The 14,786-nt window shown below is 48.2% G+C and overlaps 1 protein-coding gene across 2 annotated transcripts in view; it reads left to right on the top strand.

Moving 5' to 3' along the window:
- Window positions 1-14,191, top strand: part of LOC144173678 (very long chain fatty acid elongase AAEL008004-like) — a 69,621-nt gene extending 55,430 nt beyond the window's left edge. For both annotated transcript variants that reach the window (XM_077702003.1, XM_077702002.1), the window contains 3 exons: window positions 2,609-3,044; window positions 9,124-9,324; window positions 13,136-14,191. In XM_077702003.1, coding sequence (XP_077558129.1) covers window positions 2,631-3,044; window positions 9,124-9,324; window positions 13,136-13,336 — 816 coding nt within the window. In that variant the 5' untranslated portion in view covers window positions 2,609-2,630 and the 3' untranslated portion in view covers window positions 13,337-14,191. The remainder of the gene's footprint in view (window positions 1-2,608; window positions 3,045-9,123; window positions 9,325-13,135) is intronic.
- Window positions 14,192-14,786: the final 595 nt, after the last annotated feature.

Below are 14,786 nucleotides of genomic sequence, written 5' to 3'. Positions count from 1 at the left end.
CATCGACGAACTGCTGGAAGAGCTCGCCAACGTTCCTGATGTTGTGCGGAAAGGGGTGTCAGAGGATTTCCTGAGTGTTGACGACGATGTTGCCGTCACTGTGAGCCCCCCGAGCGCACACACCGCCACCGATGTCGTGGTAGCTGGTGCTGTTGAAAGCACTGAAGAAACTGAGGATGTAACAACGTAAAGCTGTCCGATGATTCATGAAGCACTTTTACCAGCCGATGTTCGCCGCCAATATTGCTTCGATATTGAAGGACACGTATTTGAGCTGGTGCAAATGGTGTCTTGTGCAGAGAATGTGGTGCTAGTTAGTGCCGCCAAAACGAAAGTGAAAACAAAAATCACCCCTTTCTTTGCGAAGTAGGCAGTTAAGGCGGAAAGGAGCTTTATTGCATGCAACTTGAGTGTTTTGTGTAAGGTAATAGCATCCTTTATGTGTTCGTTTCGTTATGTGGGAATGGCGGAAGGGGGGGGGGGTTGCGCGTATATTCGTTATAGACGGGTTCGGCTATATCAAATCATTGGATATATCGTACTAATCGCGGCGCATATTACAGTTCGCTATAACCGGGCTTGACGGTACGTGGGTTAGTCAATTATTTAATGCAAGATTAGTGCTAAACATCTTTTGTTGGCGACGCTTGTCAAAGGTTGTACTAAAGAATAGAATACTCGGGTGATAATGCATCTGATGTCGAAGCTTCCTGCAGCCGCTGTTGTTTGCTCCGTCACTGGAGAAGAAATGCGGGAGTGACGCTGCCTGTATGCGAATGTAGGAAAGATCAGGTTGACTGGTCTTTCGAGAAGGCTTTATTACATGAAGCTCATCTTACCGCAAACAGCGCTAAACCAACGAAACACAGAGGTTAAGGAGCTACGGGACAGACGCTGTGTGGAGCTTTGTCACAACCAGGAATACGGAAAGGGTGAGCAATAATCAAAGACAAGAGGTGCTTCTGACGATGCCCGGAAGTTAATATTGGCTAGTGTTGCTTTTGGTCGCAATGGTCCTAAAGGGAGTCTAGACTCATGGGTCTTTGTCGAAAAGAACACACTGCTTAGTTTTGGCAGCTTTCACCTCCACACTTAGGCTATCCAGACTACTTCAATACAATACCGCAATTACACGTTCTTTCACATCATTGGGCTTTGCCTTACTAGTTATAAACGCTTTTTTCAACAGCAGGCGAAGTTTTTCTGGAAAGCACCCAACCATGTAAAAGAGCAATGCATCCTTCTTCTTTCATACAATTAGAAGCAATGGAATCTCAAAAAAAAATTCGCCAGGGTCTGTGAGCGCCCCGGTTGAACCGGCCAACTTGGCATCCCTGTGAAGCCGGTAACATAGTACTAGACACACTGACCCACAGCTCCCTCTGTAGCAGCACCAGCCACAATCCTAGACAGCAGGTAACCTTTGGACCTGGTTGCAGCACACGACGGTGACAGTCAGGCACCGCGACGTCTCCCAAGACGACCACTGTACCCTCAGACGCAGACGACTCCCTTCTTCTTGCCCGTGTCAATTTAAGTGTGTTCGACGTAAACTCAGCTGAGCGGCCGTTGAGCACCACTCCCAGTAGAGTCGATGCTGCCCATGGCCGGGTGGGTGCAGAAAATCTCAAGGTGGTCTTTCATGAATCTGGCTTGCTGCCACCACTCCGAGCGAAGTATGCAACCAGATGCGAGGTATCTAGTGTGGCCCTCAGGCTTATGCGGATGGCCACGTCACACGTACAAATACCAAAAGGCCGGGCGGGACGTGCAAATGCAGACGGAGGTTAGCGTCGCGAATACGACGGGGTTATCTAGGTTTATATTAGAACACGTAAAGCAGCCCACGGAAGTAGAGGTAAATTTCAGAACAGAAAACTGGGCAGGTTGGTATCGAGCCATCTTACTACAAAGATCATAAACTGACTAAACGCAGAGAAAAAGAAGGCACAGAACAGACTTTATCTACAACTATTTGAGACCGAATTCCGTTAAAATTATTCATGAAATCGAACCATTCAAGTTGGAATAGCCAGTTTTTACTGTGTTTCAAAGTTATCAACCAACCAACCCAAGCTTCAACTCTTGTGTTGTCCTTTACCGTCACAGTTTTGCTTGTTTCCTTTTCATTTCAGCGATCGAAATTCATAACCATTGTATCCACGTTACATGTACAAATACCTACGGTGCCGACAACTCTTGTATGTACGCTGAACAATTTAAAATGTCACCACTGCTTTGTGTCTTATCATTAAAAAACAGAGCGAAAATACCGGCTTCTGCTGCTAAGCACGAAAACGTGGGTTCGATTCCCGGCTGCCGCGGCCGCTTCTGATGGCGGCGAAAAGTAAAAACGCCCGTGTGTTGGAGATTTCGGTGCACGTTAAACATCCCCAGGTGGTCAAAAATAATCCGGACACCTCCACCACGGCGCGCCTCATCGCCCGTGAAGCGTTCGCGCGTTAAACTCCATAATCAATCAATCGAGCACAGTACCGGCGAAATGAATACTCTGCCGTATTTATTTTGTCGCTTGGGTGAAGTATAGGCCTCGCTACTGCATTATTTTCAAGACATTTCCGACGTCGTGTCCATTGTTATCCCGCAGGCCCTGCGCAAACTCCGAAGCGATGCTGCCACGCTTCTCCGTGCTCGGCGAGCGGTGGTTCCCCGAGCCCGACGTCCGGTCACAGGGCTGGTTCCTGACGGGCCACCTGCCGTCCCTCGTCGCACTGCTTGCGCTGTACGTGTATGGTGTCAAGGTAGCCGGCCCGCGCGCCATGAAGGACCGCCAGCCTTTCAACATACGCTGGTTGGTGCTAGGGTACAACCTATTCATGGTGCTCAACTGCGCCTTCTTTCTGGTGGAGTTCGTGCGGCTAGCGTTCATCGAAAACGGCTACAGCCTGCTCCTACAGGAGGTCGACTCGACGATGCGGCCGGCCACGCTGCGTCTGGTCAGCCTGTCCTGGTGGTACTACATGTTCCGAATCTTTGAGTTCACCGAGACCTTCTTCTTCGTGCTCAGGAAGAAGTTCGGACAGGTGAGGGTAAAACGTTTTTTGAGAAGTTTTGATGTTTTGGCGAACAAGGGCGTCGGGGAGAACGAGTGACACGTATAAGAGAGGCCAATGTTGATTCTAGAAAAACAGGTACATATTAGAAAGATATTGTAAAAGGTGTTACTAACATTTAGGTACAGTTCATTGTGGTTGATACGAGGCTCTGAAGAAACCCGGTCAAGGAGTGCGCCTTCCTCACCCAGACATTCTGGGGAATCGAGCTGAAGAACCGCCACAATGTGCGTTAGAGACACGCAGGGACATCTCTCTAGCACCGCCACTAGGTTTGCTACTAGTAACTGGCGTTGCCCGTTTTGGTCGATTTGCCGTTTTGATTTCTACATACTCCCCTCCTTTGTATTAGCCGCTTTCGTTCCTGACTCAACCACTGGGCGTGTGGTATTTTAAATTTTATTCCAGGTTCACTGGCAAGACCCTCTCGCCAAATAGTATCGCTTCTTTTTGGCGTTCATGCTACTATGCAGAATTAAGGGTAATTTTAACAGCGATAGTGAATTTTTATTTTGTTTTGAAGCTTTAAAATATATAGTAATTAAATATAAAACCCCCAATTATAATTTATCAGCAAGCTACTGCTGGGCGTTTTTGGTACGGTTCCACAAAGTTACCATGACGGTCACAGGCCGAAAAAAATTTACCATAATAAAAAATATATACATCCTCTTTCAAGTATATATACAAAGAACGCGTGAGTACGAGCCTTTTTATGAGGGGTGAATGTCCTCTGAAGGTCCGCAGAAATCAGGCTGTCCTGCCCAGTCTGGTATTATCGGTGATTGTAACCCGAAGCAGCCGACCTAACTAGTGTGACGAGTGTTCTGTGATCTCGCTTTAAGCCGATGGCGAGTTTTTTTCAAAACGAGGCAAATCTATCCAAAGAGAATTTGAGAAAAAAAGCGAAAGTTTGTTGCCGTACATAAATGCAACGCCACCAAAGTTATTATACGACATGTTTACATGCCAGCTAGGGGAACTTTACGCCCTCAAGTAATTAAGTATTACACAGCGGAGTTGATTGATTGTAGGGTTTAACGCGCCGACGCAACGCAGGCGATGAGGCGCGCCGTAGTAAAGGGCTCCGGATTAATTTTGACCACCTGGGGATCTTTAACGTGCGCCGAAATCTCGTGCACACGGGCGTTTTTGCTTCTCGCCTCCATCAGGAAAGCGGCCGCCGCGGCCGGGAATCGAACCCGCGACCTCGTGCTCAGCAGCGCAACGCCTTAGCCACTGAGCCACCGCGGCGGGTCTATACAACGGAGTTAATCAATATTAGGATGACAATTTGGATTTGGCTCGTATAGATTTTAAACACCCAATTTGATGTGGCATTCTTATAAAAACTTTATCGAAACTGACCTTGAAGAAGGCACGATGGAGTTTTGGAGGAAAAGCAATTTAACACATGCGACGGGGCTTCAACAACACTAGAACTATACATGAAGAGTAGGTGAGTCTTCTTGGCAGCATAAGCAGCTCTCTTCGAGTCCTGGCGCAGAATCATTTTCTTGGGCATGCCTAAAGAGAAGACGTAAGCGAGCTCTTCATTACCAATAATTTCCAAGCCGCTTCACAAGAAGAGTGGTCATATCTTCTTTTTTTCTTGGTCTTAAAGAAATGGGTCGTGCCCACAAATGGTCGGGAGATTGGCCAGGACTTGAGGGCGGTGGCTATTTAGTGAAGTAATAAAAGGTAAATTTAGAAGTAAAACGACAAAAATACAAAAAATTACTGCGTAGGGATAGGGAAGATGGGATGCTTCAAGTATCTCAGTTGCATTTAGTTCAGTTCTTCTTCTTCTGTTCCCTTTCTCGTCGAAGTCTGAGGGCACATCTATCGCCGAATTCCTATTTTTCGTCCGAACCTAGACAAGCCAGCTCCGAAAAGCAAAATAAGAAAAAATTCAAAGTTAACCCAAGAAAAAGTCCGAACAGTCACGGCAGAAGCAAACTTCCATTGGGCAAATAGATTCGGCTTGTTTTGATTCGTACCACAACAGGATCTGGCTCACATCCGATACGAAGTACACGTTTTCCGGGCGTTATCTGGCCTACTTTGTTGCATTCTCATGTCTAGGGAAGAATCGGCGAGCTTTTCTTGTCTCTACAGTTCTCTCTGACTTTCTTCTGGTATGTGGATTTGACTACTTCCGAAACAAAAAAAAAAACTCCTCAAATGTTCCCGTACGTTGTCAGATGACATGAGCGGTGCTGCGCTGGCGCAAAAAGCTGATGCCGAAGCCGGCAAGCCAGCCTAGTGTCTATGCCGGCGGAACGTCGCCATTTTCACCAGCAAGCTTAACCGCAGTGGCGACAGGCGCGACTTGCATGTGATTCAAACTGGCCTTAGAACGCAAAATAATGACAGGACTCCTCTAAAAGCCTGCTGCTGAAGAATTAATAGAAACTGCCAGACGGAAGCCTGAAAACCGGAAACATATTGTCTAAAACTGGCACAAGGTGGGAAGGCAGGTCCTCAGAGAGTTTTATCTTACCGTCTGTACCGTGTGTTCCGTGCGCACATTCTTAGGCAAAAGGGAGCAAAATAGGAACTACAATACGGCCGGTAGTCTTCGCGGGTAACCGTTTATCTTGAAGAAAAGTAACTGTGGCAGAGTGTGTGCCGTGTGCACAAATACGAACTAAACGTTCGTCCCCTGCGATCCATAAGGAGTAACGGGAAACCAAAACACATGTATTTGGTCGCTTTGCTGAGTCCTTAAAGGGGACCTGAAATACCTTCCGCCGATGCGTGGATGTAGATGTAACCAAATAAAGCAATGTATTAGCAATCTCCTCGCGCAAAAATTTTGTTGAAGCGATGAGTATTAGCTGAGAAATCGTAAATCAAAAACCGCGTATTATCGTCGCGCCGCGTTTCCTCCTCCTTTCTACTTACTCTCCGCTGTTGACGGCGAGCGAGCCTTCCCTCCCATGATGCTGCGCTCCTCGGCGGTGACGTACTTCCGCTATTGTGCTGCTCACACAGCCGTCTGCTACGGGCAAGCTTTGTTGACACCATGAATCCCGCTCTCCGCTCAAGGCTGGAAAAGCGAACGAAAAATCTGGCCGCATGTGTGCGGCGGCCTGGCCTTGCCCTTTCGCGGTGTACGTTGCTGCAGAACTTTGCTATAGGCGGCACGCGACTCTTTATCGGCGGCGAACTCGCAGCCGCACGGGGAGGATCCTGCGCTCGCTCCGTTGGATACACAGCGCACTGTTTATCCAAAAAGCGCCGTATCAGATGTGGCCCCGCTGGTGCCGGGTCTTATTTTGTGGCGGTGGTAATTCCTGGCGGCAGCATGTGAAAAAGACATTTTAAACCGATACAGAACCCGTGCACAAAACGCCAGTTCAGCTTGGGGCGACGCGTGGTGGAGAGCGGCAACGTTGGCAAAACACGCTCCTCCGCGGCTCTGAGCTTTCTAGCGCTGGAGAGCACCATTTCTTTGACAATCTCAAACATCGGTTGCCCTGGAAACAAAGCACAAACCGCTCTAGAAGTCAGTTACGGTTGCGTGATCCCGGTTCAGCTTGGGGCCCCACCTCGCGGCATATGGGCACTGCAGGCATACTATTCACTTCCATATGTAAGTGCGAGATGCGTTTGGCATTACAGGAGGCGATGGTGTGTGTGTTGTGGACGCCTTTGTTTCGCGATGAAATGCGACGTTGTGCTTCTGCGGGTGGATAGTGCTTCCCATGGTCTGGATTATCTTTCTCAAGCGGCGTATGACTCAACCTCGCATGGCGTATGTGCAGTGTGCGTGGCTAAAAGCCATCTCGGCTTGTGCGCCAGAGTTGAGTGACTGCAATTGCTGTTCGTCCCCGCAAACCGCGCGCGAGGTGAGTGCCGAATTTACGAGGGGCAGGAGGAGGCAACCCATCGTCTGTCAATCGCGGTTCGGACTTGCAACGCATGTTGTGACGTTGTGTTCGTTCGAAACGCATCTCTGGGTTGTTTGGAAGTTGAATAAAATGTATGCGTCAAACCCGGGTATTCGGCTCAGGGCGTTCTCTGCGATTGCAAGAAAGAAGTGCCACGGGGCTTCAACGCTTTCTTTATGGAACGCACTCAAGTAAGAGAATATTCATGTCGTGTTATGGCCCTGTTGCATTCAATACAAACGGTTAAGCGTTTGTTTACACTTGTTTCGTTTGTCGTAAAATGTCCAAGCACTCCGGCACTCCGCTGGCAGATCGGCCGGCGAGCCGACGCTGAGCAGACGACTCATCTCTTTGCCGGAAGTGCGTGAAAAAGCCGCCCAATAGCACGATGTCTAGGTCATGACGAACATCTGGGAATCGATGATGTAGACATGTGAAGATGGCGGCGTCCAAAAACACGAAGGAAAGGGTGAGAAAAAAGCGACAAACTTTGCAACAAAAGTGTGAGCTTTCCGCTGCGCGTAAAAGAGTAATACTTGGCACAGATGATGTTGACGACCTAATATAACGATTGCGCTAGTCAATTTAGTGTGCTCAGAACGCCTTTCAGGGCCCCTTTAATCCCCTGTAATGGCGTCGTCATTGCCATTTCCCGCATATGTCTGTGGACAGTTTCAGATTTTCAAAACACAAACCATTGCAGTCAGTGGGTCCTTTACATTGTGCACGGGAGAAAATATCGATGCTGATTACAAGAAAAGCGCCTACGGTTAATCGAGCGGTGGGTAATGGCAAGGAGCGGCGAAGCGCGATGGACAAACGCTTCTCGGTGAGGTTATGTTAATACGCTGTGTTGCATACGATTCGGGCGAGGTAAAAACAGCCAATGGAAGATTTCAAGCTCGTCAACAATAAGACAAATATTAGTGACAATTGCAAACGTTGATCTCTAAGCTTAAAAAATGCATATGTTTAACAAAAGAGAAAAACTTATTAGTTGCTGATGACAACTAAAATTAAAAATGCTCGCGACACCTCAGCCCCGTGAAGTAATCTTTCGCGCTCGGTACATAACTGCCTTGAGCACAAAAGCTATGACACTGCTGCAACTGCTTTGAAACCCGGCTGCATTTCCCAGTCGCGACTTCGTAGCAACGCTAACTAAAAGAATTCATGGCTAAGCAGCACCAAATTTGGTTTCGCCCATGCAGGAAAGTATGCTCTGTTTCCCTGTCCTCACACTCACACAGACGAATGCTTTCACATACGATACCTAGAGCGCTTAACATATGTAGGGAACACTAACCATGTACTTATTTTGCGATTATTTGAGCGAAAGCAAATGAGTCCACCCAGCCACCTGTCTCAATCAGGCGACGAGTTGATTGTACTGTACGACAAAAAACTATGGTTGTGAGGCTGTACTTAGACTCGAACTGGGCAATAATCTCTACCGCGAATCGGGGGGACGTTCGCTAGCACGGATAGAAATTCGGACATTAATTACAATGAATCTGTCGAGTTGTGCACAGTACCGCACGTTGTACACTTCAGTACATGTTTTCTACTGAAACTTCCGTCCTGCGGTGTGGTATAGTGGCAGCGTATTCATTTTCTTAGTTATTCTTGCGGAAGTGGGTGGTTAGATCCCTGCTGGTGATGTTTCTTTTTCTGCGACTCCATTTCAGCAGTTCGTCCTTGAGGAGTCTCGGAACAGACCAACCGGGTGGCGGACTAATCGTTCATCCACTCACGTTTAGTCCCCAAATGGAGTCATCATTGTGCAAAGCCCTTCAGTCCCCCAGAAAGACAAACTTTCAGTCATTTTTGCCTAAAAGTGTACCGGGACCCGATGGGGCATATATGCGGATTTGTTCCGGCGTAGTGGTTTAGTTCCGCTGCCGGGGCGCCCGGCCCTTGGCGTGCCCGCGCAATTCGTTCCGCTGAGGGGTAGCCTCTTGCGATGCCCGCGCGCGCATGCCCAGTCGGGTCTCGGTACACTTGGTGGACACTAAAGAAATAGTACAGACGGTAAGCTAAAACTCTCTATTGCCGTTCGACAGCCCACTAAATGCCCAGCAAAGAGCGCGGCGTGAGGGCTCCCCTTGAAGCGTTCCTGCCGCCTATGAAGCTCCTCTTCGGCGCGCACGCAGGTGAGCGGCCTGCACGTGTTCCATCACTGCATCATCGCGTGGAACATGTGGATGTGCGTGACGTACGGGGGGCAGGCGCAGACCATCTTCGTCACCTGCATGAACACCCTGGTTCACCTGGTCATGTACTCCTACTACTTCCTCTCAGCGCTCGGACCCCGGGCACAACCGTTCCTGTGGTGGAAGCGCTATCTAACCCAGGTAAAGTGTTCCCCTTCCTGTTCCCCTAATGTGTAACGGGAAGGCGCCCCGAAAACAAAATAAGACAAATTGAGGGTGGCCAGCATCTGCGCATGGTGCGACTGCAAGCGTAACGCTTAATTAAAATCGCTGGACTAAGCGATTGACAGCGCCATCTTACCGGTACTCAACTACAGGGCAGGAACTTCAAAACTCAGAAAAAGGGTTCAACTGAAATTGATGACGACTGAGCGAGCAATGGTACGGAAGATGAGAGGTGTAACATTAAGGGACAAGCAGACAGAGGAGTGGGAAAGGGAACAAACGCGTGTTAAGGACCTATTAGTAGAAATTAAAAAGAAGAAATGGACGTGGGCCGGGCATGTAATGCGAAGGCAAGATAACTGGTGGTCATTAAGGGTAACAGAGCGGATCCCCAGAGAAGCACGCGCGGCAGAGGACGGCAGAAAGTTAGATGAACAGATGAGATCAAGAAGTTTGCATGGCTAAATTCGTCGCAGTGCGCACACGACCGGGGTAATTGCACGTCTACGGGAGAGGCCTTCGTTCTGCAGTGGGCGTAGACAGGTTAGAACGGTGGTTTGGGCTAGTTGGTGGTGCATACTGAAATTCCAAACAGCGCGAAAAGACGGGACAAGGAAGACGGGACAAGACGGGACAAGCGCCTTGTGTCGTCGTTTCCTTGTCCCGTCTTTTCGCGCTGTTTCGAATTTCTGTAGATGGGCTGTTGGTGATGATGATGATGAAGGGATTGATTGCAATCACGTATTTAATTATTACCGGTCACCAGCCATCCTCTTGCGTGGGCACGCCCTGATTAACGGGTACCTGAAAATTGATAACGGCCGTTGCCGTACTGTCATTGTTCAGGCGATACCATAGGTGAACGCCACTGGCTGGGTGTTAGAGTGCCACTGCAAGCGGTACGGCGCTGCGTGATGAATATGCCGACTCGTCTGTGCGATTTCCAGAGTCTAGAAGGATCATGGGTATGATGTCCAGTTTGGGTATTATGGCACTTTTACAGTGTGAAGTGTAATTACCTTCACCGCTAAACAGGTCTATGAAGTTCAGGGGGTTTGAATTTGTCGTTTTTCACATTAATTAACTATTCCCCAATGTTGCGTGGTTATTCAGGTGTTCGCATCGACCGATTAAGTGGTGTAAATTTATTTGTGCTCGCAAAATGATGGTAAGCAAACTTCCCTCGCGCATAACATCTCACCTTTGTTCCGGTGCGCAGCAAAAAATTCACTGGGGCACTTACGTCCGAGTACGCGCTTTGAAGGGCGAAGCCTGGTGATACCTGCTAACGAGACGTCTTTGCTGACAGAGAGTGTTTGTATCTGTTTATTCGCTTTCATCCTTGGTCCTACTACACGAACTACGTCAGCAAGCAGATGGGAACACTTGACAGCCTTCTTAGAATTAGAGTTCTCCGCGGCTGATGCTCACCTATTCTACTGAGGTGTCATCACGTTCAAGAGTCACGCGGAATGCACTTTTCAAATGTTTTTTTTAAATTGAGAGTTCTGTGAATTCTGTGACGGGTTGACATTGGCCTCTCAGAGTTACCGATTGTGGGCCAGCCTTCCAAGTGAGCGTGGGCTATAGAGAAAGGAACAAAGTCAACTTTTCTTCTACCGCTCGCAACAAAAAAGTGGCAGAATAGCACAGTTTGTAGAGCGTCGTGCACGTATACCATTAAAACCTGGGCGTGAGTCCCAGCGGCACCACACCAGCGTATTATATTTATTTATCGTAAACTTCCGAAGCAACGCCCGCTCAAAGTACAGAGATATCAAGTGAAAAATACTGGGTGGGCGATCTTTCGGGTCAGGTCCAAAAAACTAGAAAAAAGTGGCCGCACCGCCAACGAAATCTTCGGAGATATAAAGAAAAAATACCAGATGGGCAAACTTTCGGCTCAAGCGCGGAAAGGACAAATAGGCGACCGCATCAACATATGAATAGATGATTCGTGTTTATTTTGTTCACTCCTCGGCGCTAAAGCTAAAGCCATCGATTTTAGGGGGTGCGAAATCTTTGGGGTTCTTTGGTAAATTGAATATTTTACCCCTAAAAGGGAGTTGGCGATGTTTCGGGAGTGGGCGTTCGCTCGGAACTTTACGGTACTCTTTACTAAAGTGGCCATTGTTCTCGACCGAACAAGAAAAAAAAGGGAAGCATGCACACACGCGCAAGACTTAAATGCAGACCAGTTGTAGTGAACAATGCCGGACACATAGGTAAATCATTGTTTATTTGCATAGTTGCGGTGCTAGTAGTCGTCGTATGCATCGAAGAAGTCGTCGTCTTCTTCGTGGCGAATGGCTGATGCAAAGTCGTCCTTAGCAGTCCAGACTTCCGCCAGTGCAACTGGCGAAGCTTGCACTAAGTCGGGCAAGGCATGAACCACAGCGAAGCTTCACGATTTCTTTATACGTGAGCAGTAAAGGACACACCACCACGTATTTGTACAAGTTTGAAATTATTTATTTGCATGTTCCGTCATCGTTTTGCCCGGTGCTAGTAGTAATCATCGTCACACGCATCGATATCGTCGTAATCCTCATACCAATCATTACATTCCCAGTAGGGCTTGACGACAGCGCTGCAGTTTTTTAAGCCACTGCGGGAGCCGGGGAATCAGCGGTCGCCACGAGGCACGCGCTCGGGATTTTCTTGCTCCCCGTGGTTTTCGCTTATTTTTTCCTTTCTCTCTCTCTCTCTCTCTTTTTTGCGGAAACCATTGCGACCGATCACGTTTTGAGGGGGTTTTGATTTATCCATACGGCTTAGGAAAAAGCAGGGCATGGGGGTACTTTCTTCGCTCGTTTTACCCTGAACCGAGAGAGGTCCAGGAGCTCCCTTCCTGGTACAGACAGGTAGGCCATCCGTCGGAGCTTGACCTGGGCTCCGACGGCCACCGTTCACGGTTTCTCATCCTCCACCTATAAACACATCGCCACGACTGGATACAGCTTATGTTTGGGGGCTTGGGGTCCGCGGTGTCGCCAATAGCTTCACCAAGATTACAAGGTGCCCCGTGCGGGGAACAAATCGTCGGAAACAGTCTTGGTTATGGTTGTAAGAACGTGGTAGCACTTTAGGTTTTTTCGAATTTGTATAGAATGAATGAATGAATGAATGAATGAATGAATAAATGAATGAATGAATGAATGAAACTTTAATAACATAACGATGACGACTCGGTCTAAGTGGGGGCGGGTGGGGAGCGTTGCGCTCAATAAATCTGGTCAAGTTTACATACTCAGATGAACGCCAGTGGCAAGGCAAACACGTGCTTGGCTGTGGCTGCGGATGGATGAGCCAAACCTTCAAACACGTAACGCTGCTTCTTGTGTGACAAGAAAAGTTAAAAGTTGCTCTCCCATTGACGTATGCTTACGCAGTATTACATGCGCGAAGCCGCTTGGAGTTAAAAGTTGTTCTCATATTGACGTATGCTTGCGCAGTATTACAGGCGCGAAGCCACTTCGGAACGTGTTAGCTCCGTGGTTTTATAAGAGGCTTGTGGAGCGGGTAGTAAACGCGATGCGGGATGGTCTGCCTTGAAATTCAAGTAGCAGCTCGGAGGTGTGTTACATGAAGAGCGAATAATCACTGGTAGTGTAGAAAGCGGACAGCGTGCGGTCAAAACCGGATGGCGTAACTGTCATGCCCACTTTTGTTGCCAAACTAGCGCTATAACTCCCTTCAATTTGGCTTATTGGTTAACATTCATTGCTGTCCGCGCATGTTCCCGTCTGTCTGATGCCGTGAACTCCTGTCGGCTGCCCATTCGCAGGTTCAGCTGGTGCAGTTCGTGGTGCTGATGATACACAACGCCCTGCCGCTGTTCTTCGCTGGCAACTTCGTGCGAGCATTCTCAACGATACTGGTAGCCGAGGGGATCATCTTCTTCGTCTGGTTCTCGGCATTCTACCTGGAAACGTACCGACGCTCCAAGGCCGCCGTCATGCTTTTCGAGTGCCACAAAATCGACTGAGCCGTGCATTTCGATTCAATGCCGGTTGTTTAGCGTCACCAAAGCCGCCATTAGATGCAGTCTAAAAGTGTTACCTTCATGCGGGGCTCCCTACTGCCGACACGATTCGGCGATTTGTACAGCTCATTTCACCGGTCAGCACCGCACCATTCTGTGATCACACTACAAATAAAAGCATTGGCCGAAAACTGTCCCGGCGGGTGCAAAGCGCCGCAAAGCATTGCGACATCCTACCTGAACTCTTTTGTAGCTGGAGTGTGTGGCTCTGCTGCAAATAACAACCGAACAAAATCCTGCCACAAAATCCTGTGCTGGCTGAGCTTTTTGCTTCGACCGAATTTAACATGCATCAAAGTCTTTAGAGAAAACCTTGTGTTACACGTGTCGTAGACTATCTTGCTGGCCCCTCCATCAGTAAGCGAAAACCGACGCAGCACAACTCTGCCCTTTTCGGCAATCAGTCGTCGGACACCGTGGGAAGCTCAATCTTCCGTGGAACAGCACTCTTTCTTCAGTTCATAAAATGTGGGCTGAGCTCACCGATATGGGTTATGAATTATTTGCTTCACGAGTACGGTGTTTGCATGCGGTGTGTCCAAGGCGACCTCCGTCGCTGCACACTTGGCTACGGAAGGCGGCAAAAATGCCCAGACAATGCGCCACCCTCTTCCTTGGATTGAACGTATGTACAGAAACAACCACACCCAATGTGAAGGAAAATAAATGGCGAAAACCACGACAATGAACCTGTGCTCATTCCTTGTGAATATATTTTATCACCTGGTGTGAAATCACCCAGGATGAAACAAATATTTTTGCTTTAGTACCGCACTGAGAGAATATGGTCTTCGCAAAAAACATGGGATGAAAAGGATAACACGAAAAATTTATTGCAAAGGCTAACACGAATGCTAGCGATAAATAGCTCTGGCAGTTTGAGTAGAAAATAATATATAGCCAATTATTTCTTGGTTTTTACCAATGCGGAGCAACAGAAATAAACATGTATTGTTTTTATTGCCTCCAACCACTTTCTAAGCGTTGTACGGCATAGTGTTACAATATTTAAAAATGCGAAGGCGCTCAAGCAATTCCTATGACGCGTTTAGTGCGAAAACTTGTGTCCAGCTGCAGAACGGATATTCCGTAATAGGGGGCGCCGTCACAACGCAATAAATATCTAGTGAGTGCTACGCTTCTGTGTGACGCAGCAGTGCCGATGAGAAGCTTAATCTGCTTGGAAATCATGCGCCCGCTCATATTATTCTTCCTTTACAAACTTCGTATTCTACAGCGAAGCTCGTAGCCTCTGCCTGGTTGGCAGGTTTTGACGTTAGCACGTGAGCGAAACCTCCGAGAGTGTTGCATGCCCACTGGGGATAAAATACCATGAGGAATGTGTTAGCCAGCCCTATTTTAACATTGCCGCAACCGTTACGTTGTCGGGGTA

This window comes from Haemaphysalis longicornis, unplaced genomic scaffold (genome assembly GCF_048455015.1).
Source record: "Haemaphysalis longicornis isolate Haplotype H1 unplaced genomic scaffold, Haemaphysalis longicornis Haplotype H1 scaffold_3, whole genome shotgun sequence".
Classification (NCBI taxonomy): domain Eukaryota; kingdom Metazoa; phylum Arthropoda; class Arachnida; order Ixodida; family Ixodidae; genus Haemaphysalis; species Haemaphysalis longicornis.
This window is presented reverse-complemented; position numbering and strand designations above follow the sequence as displayed.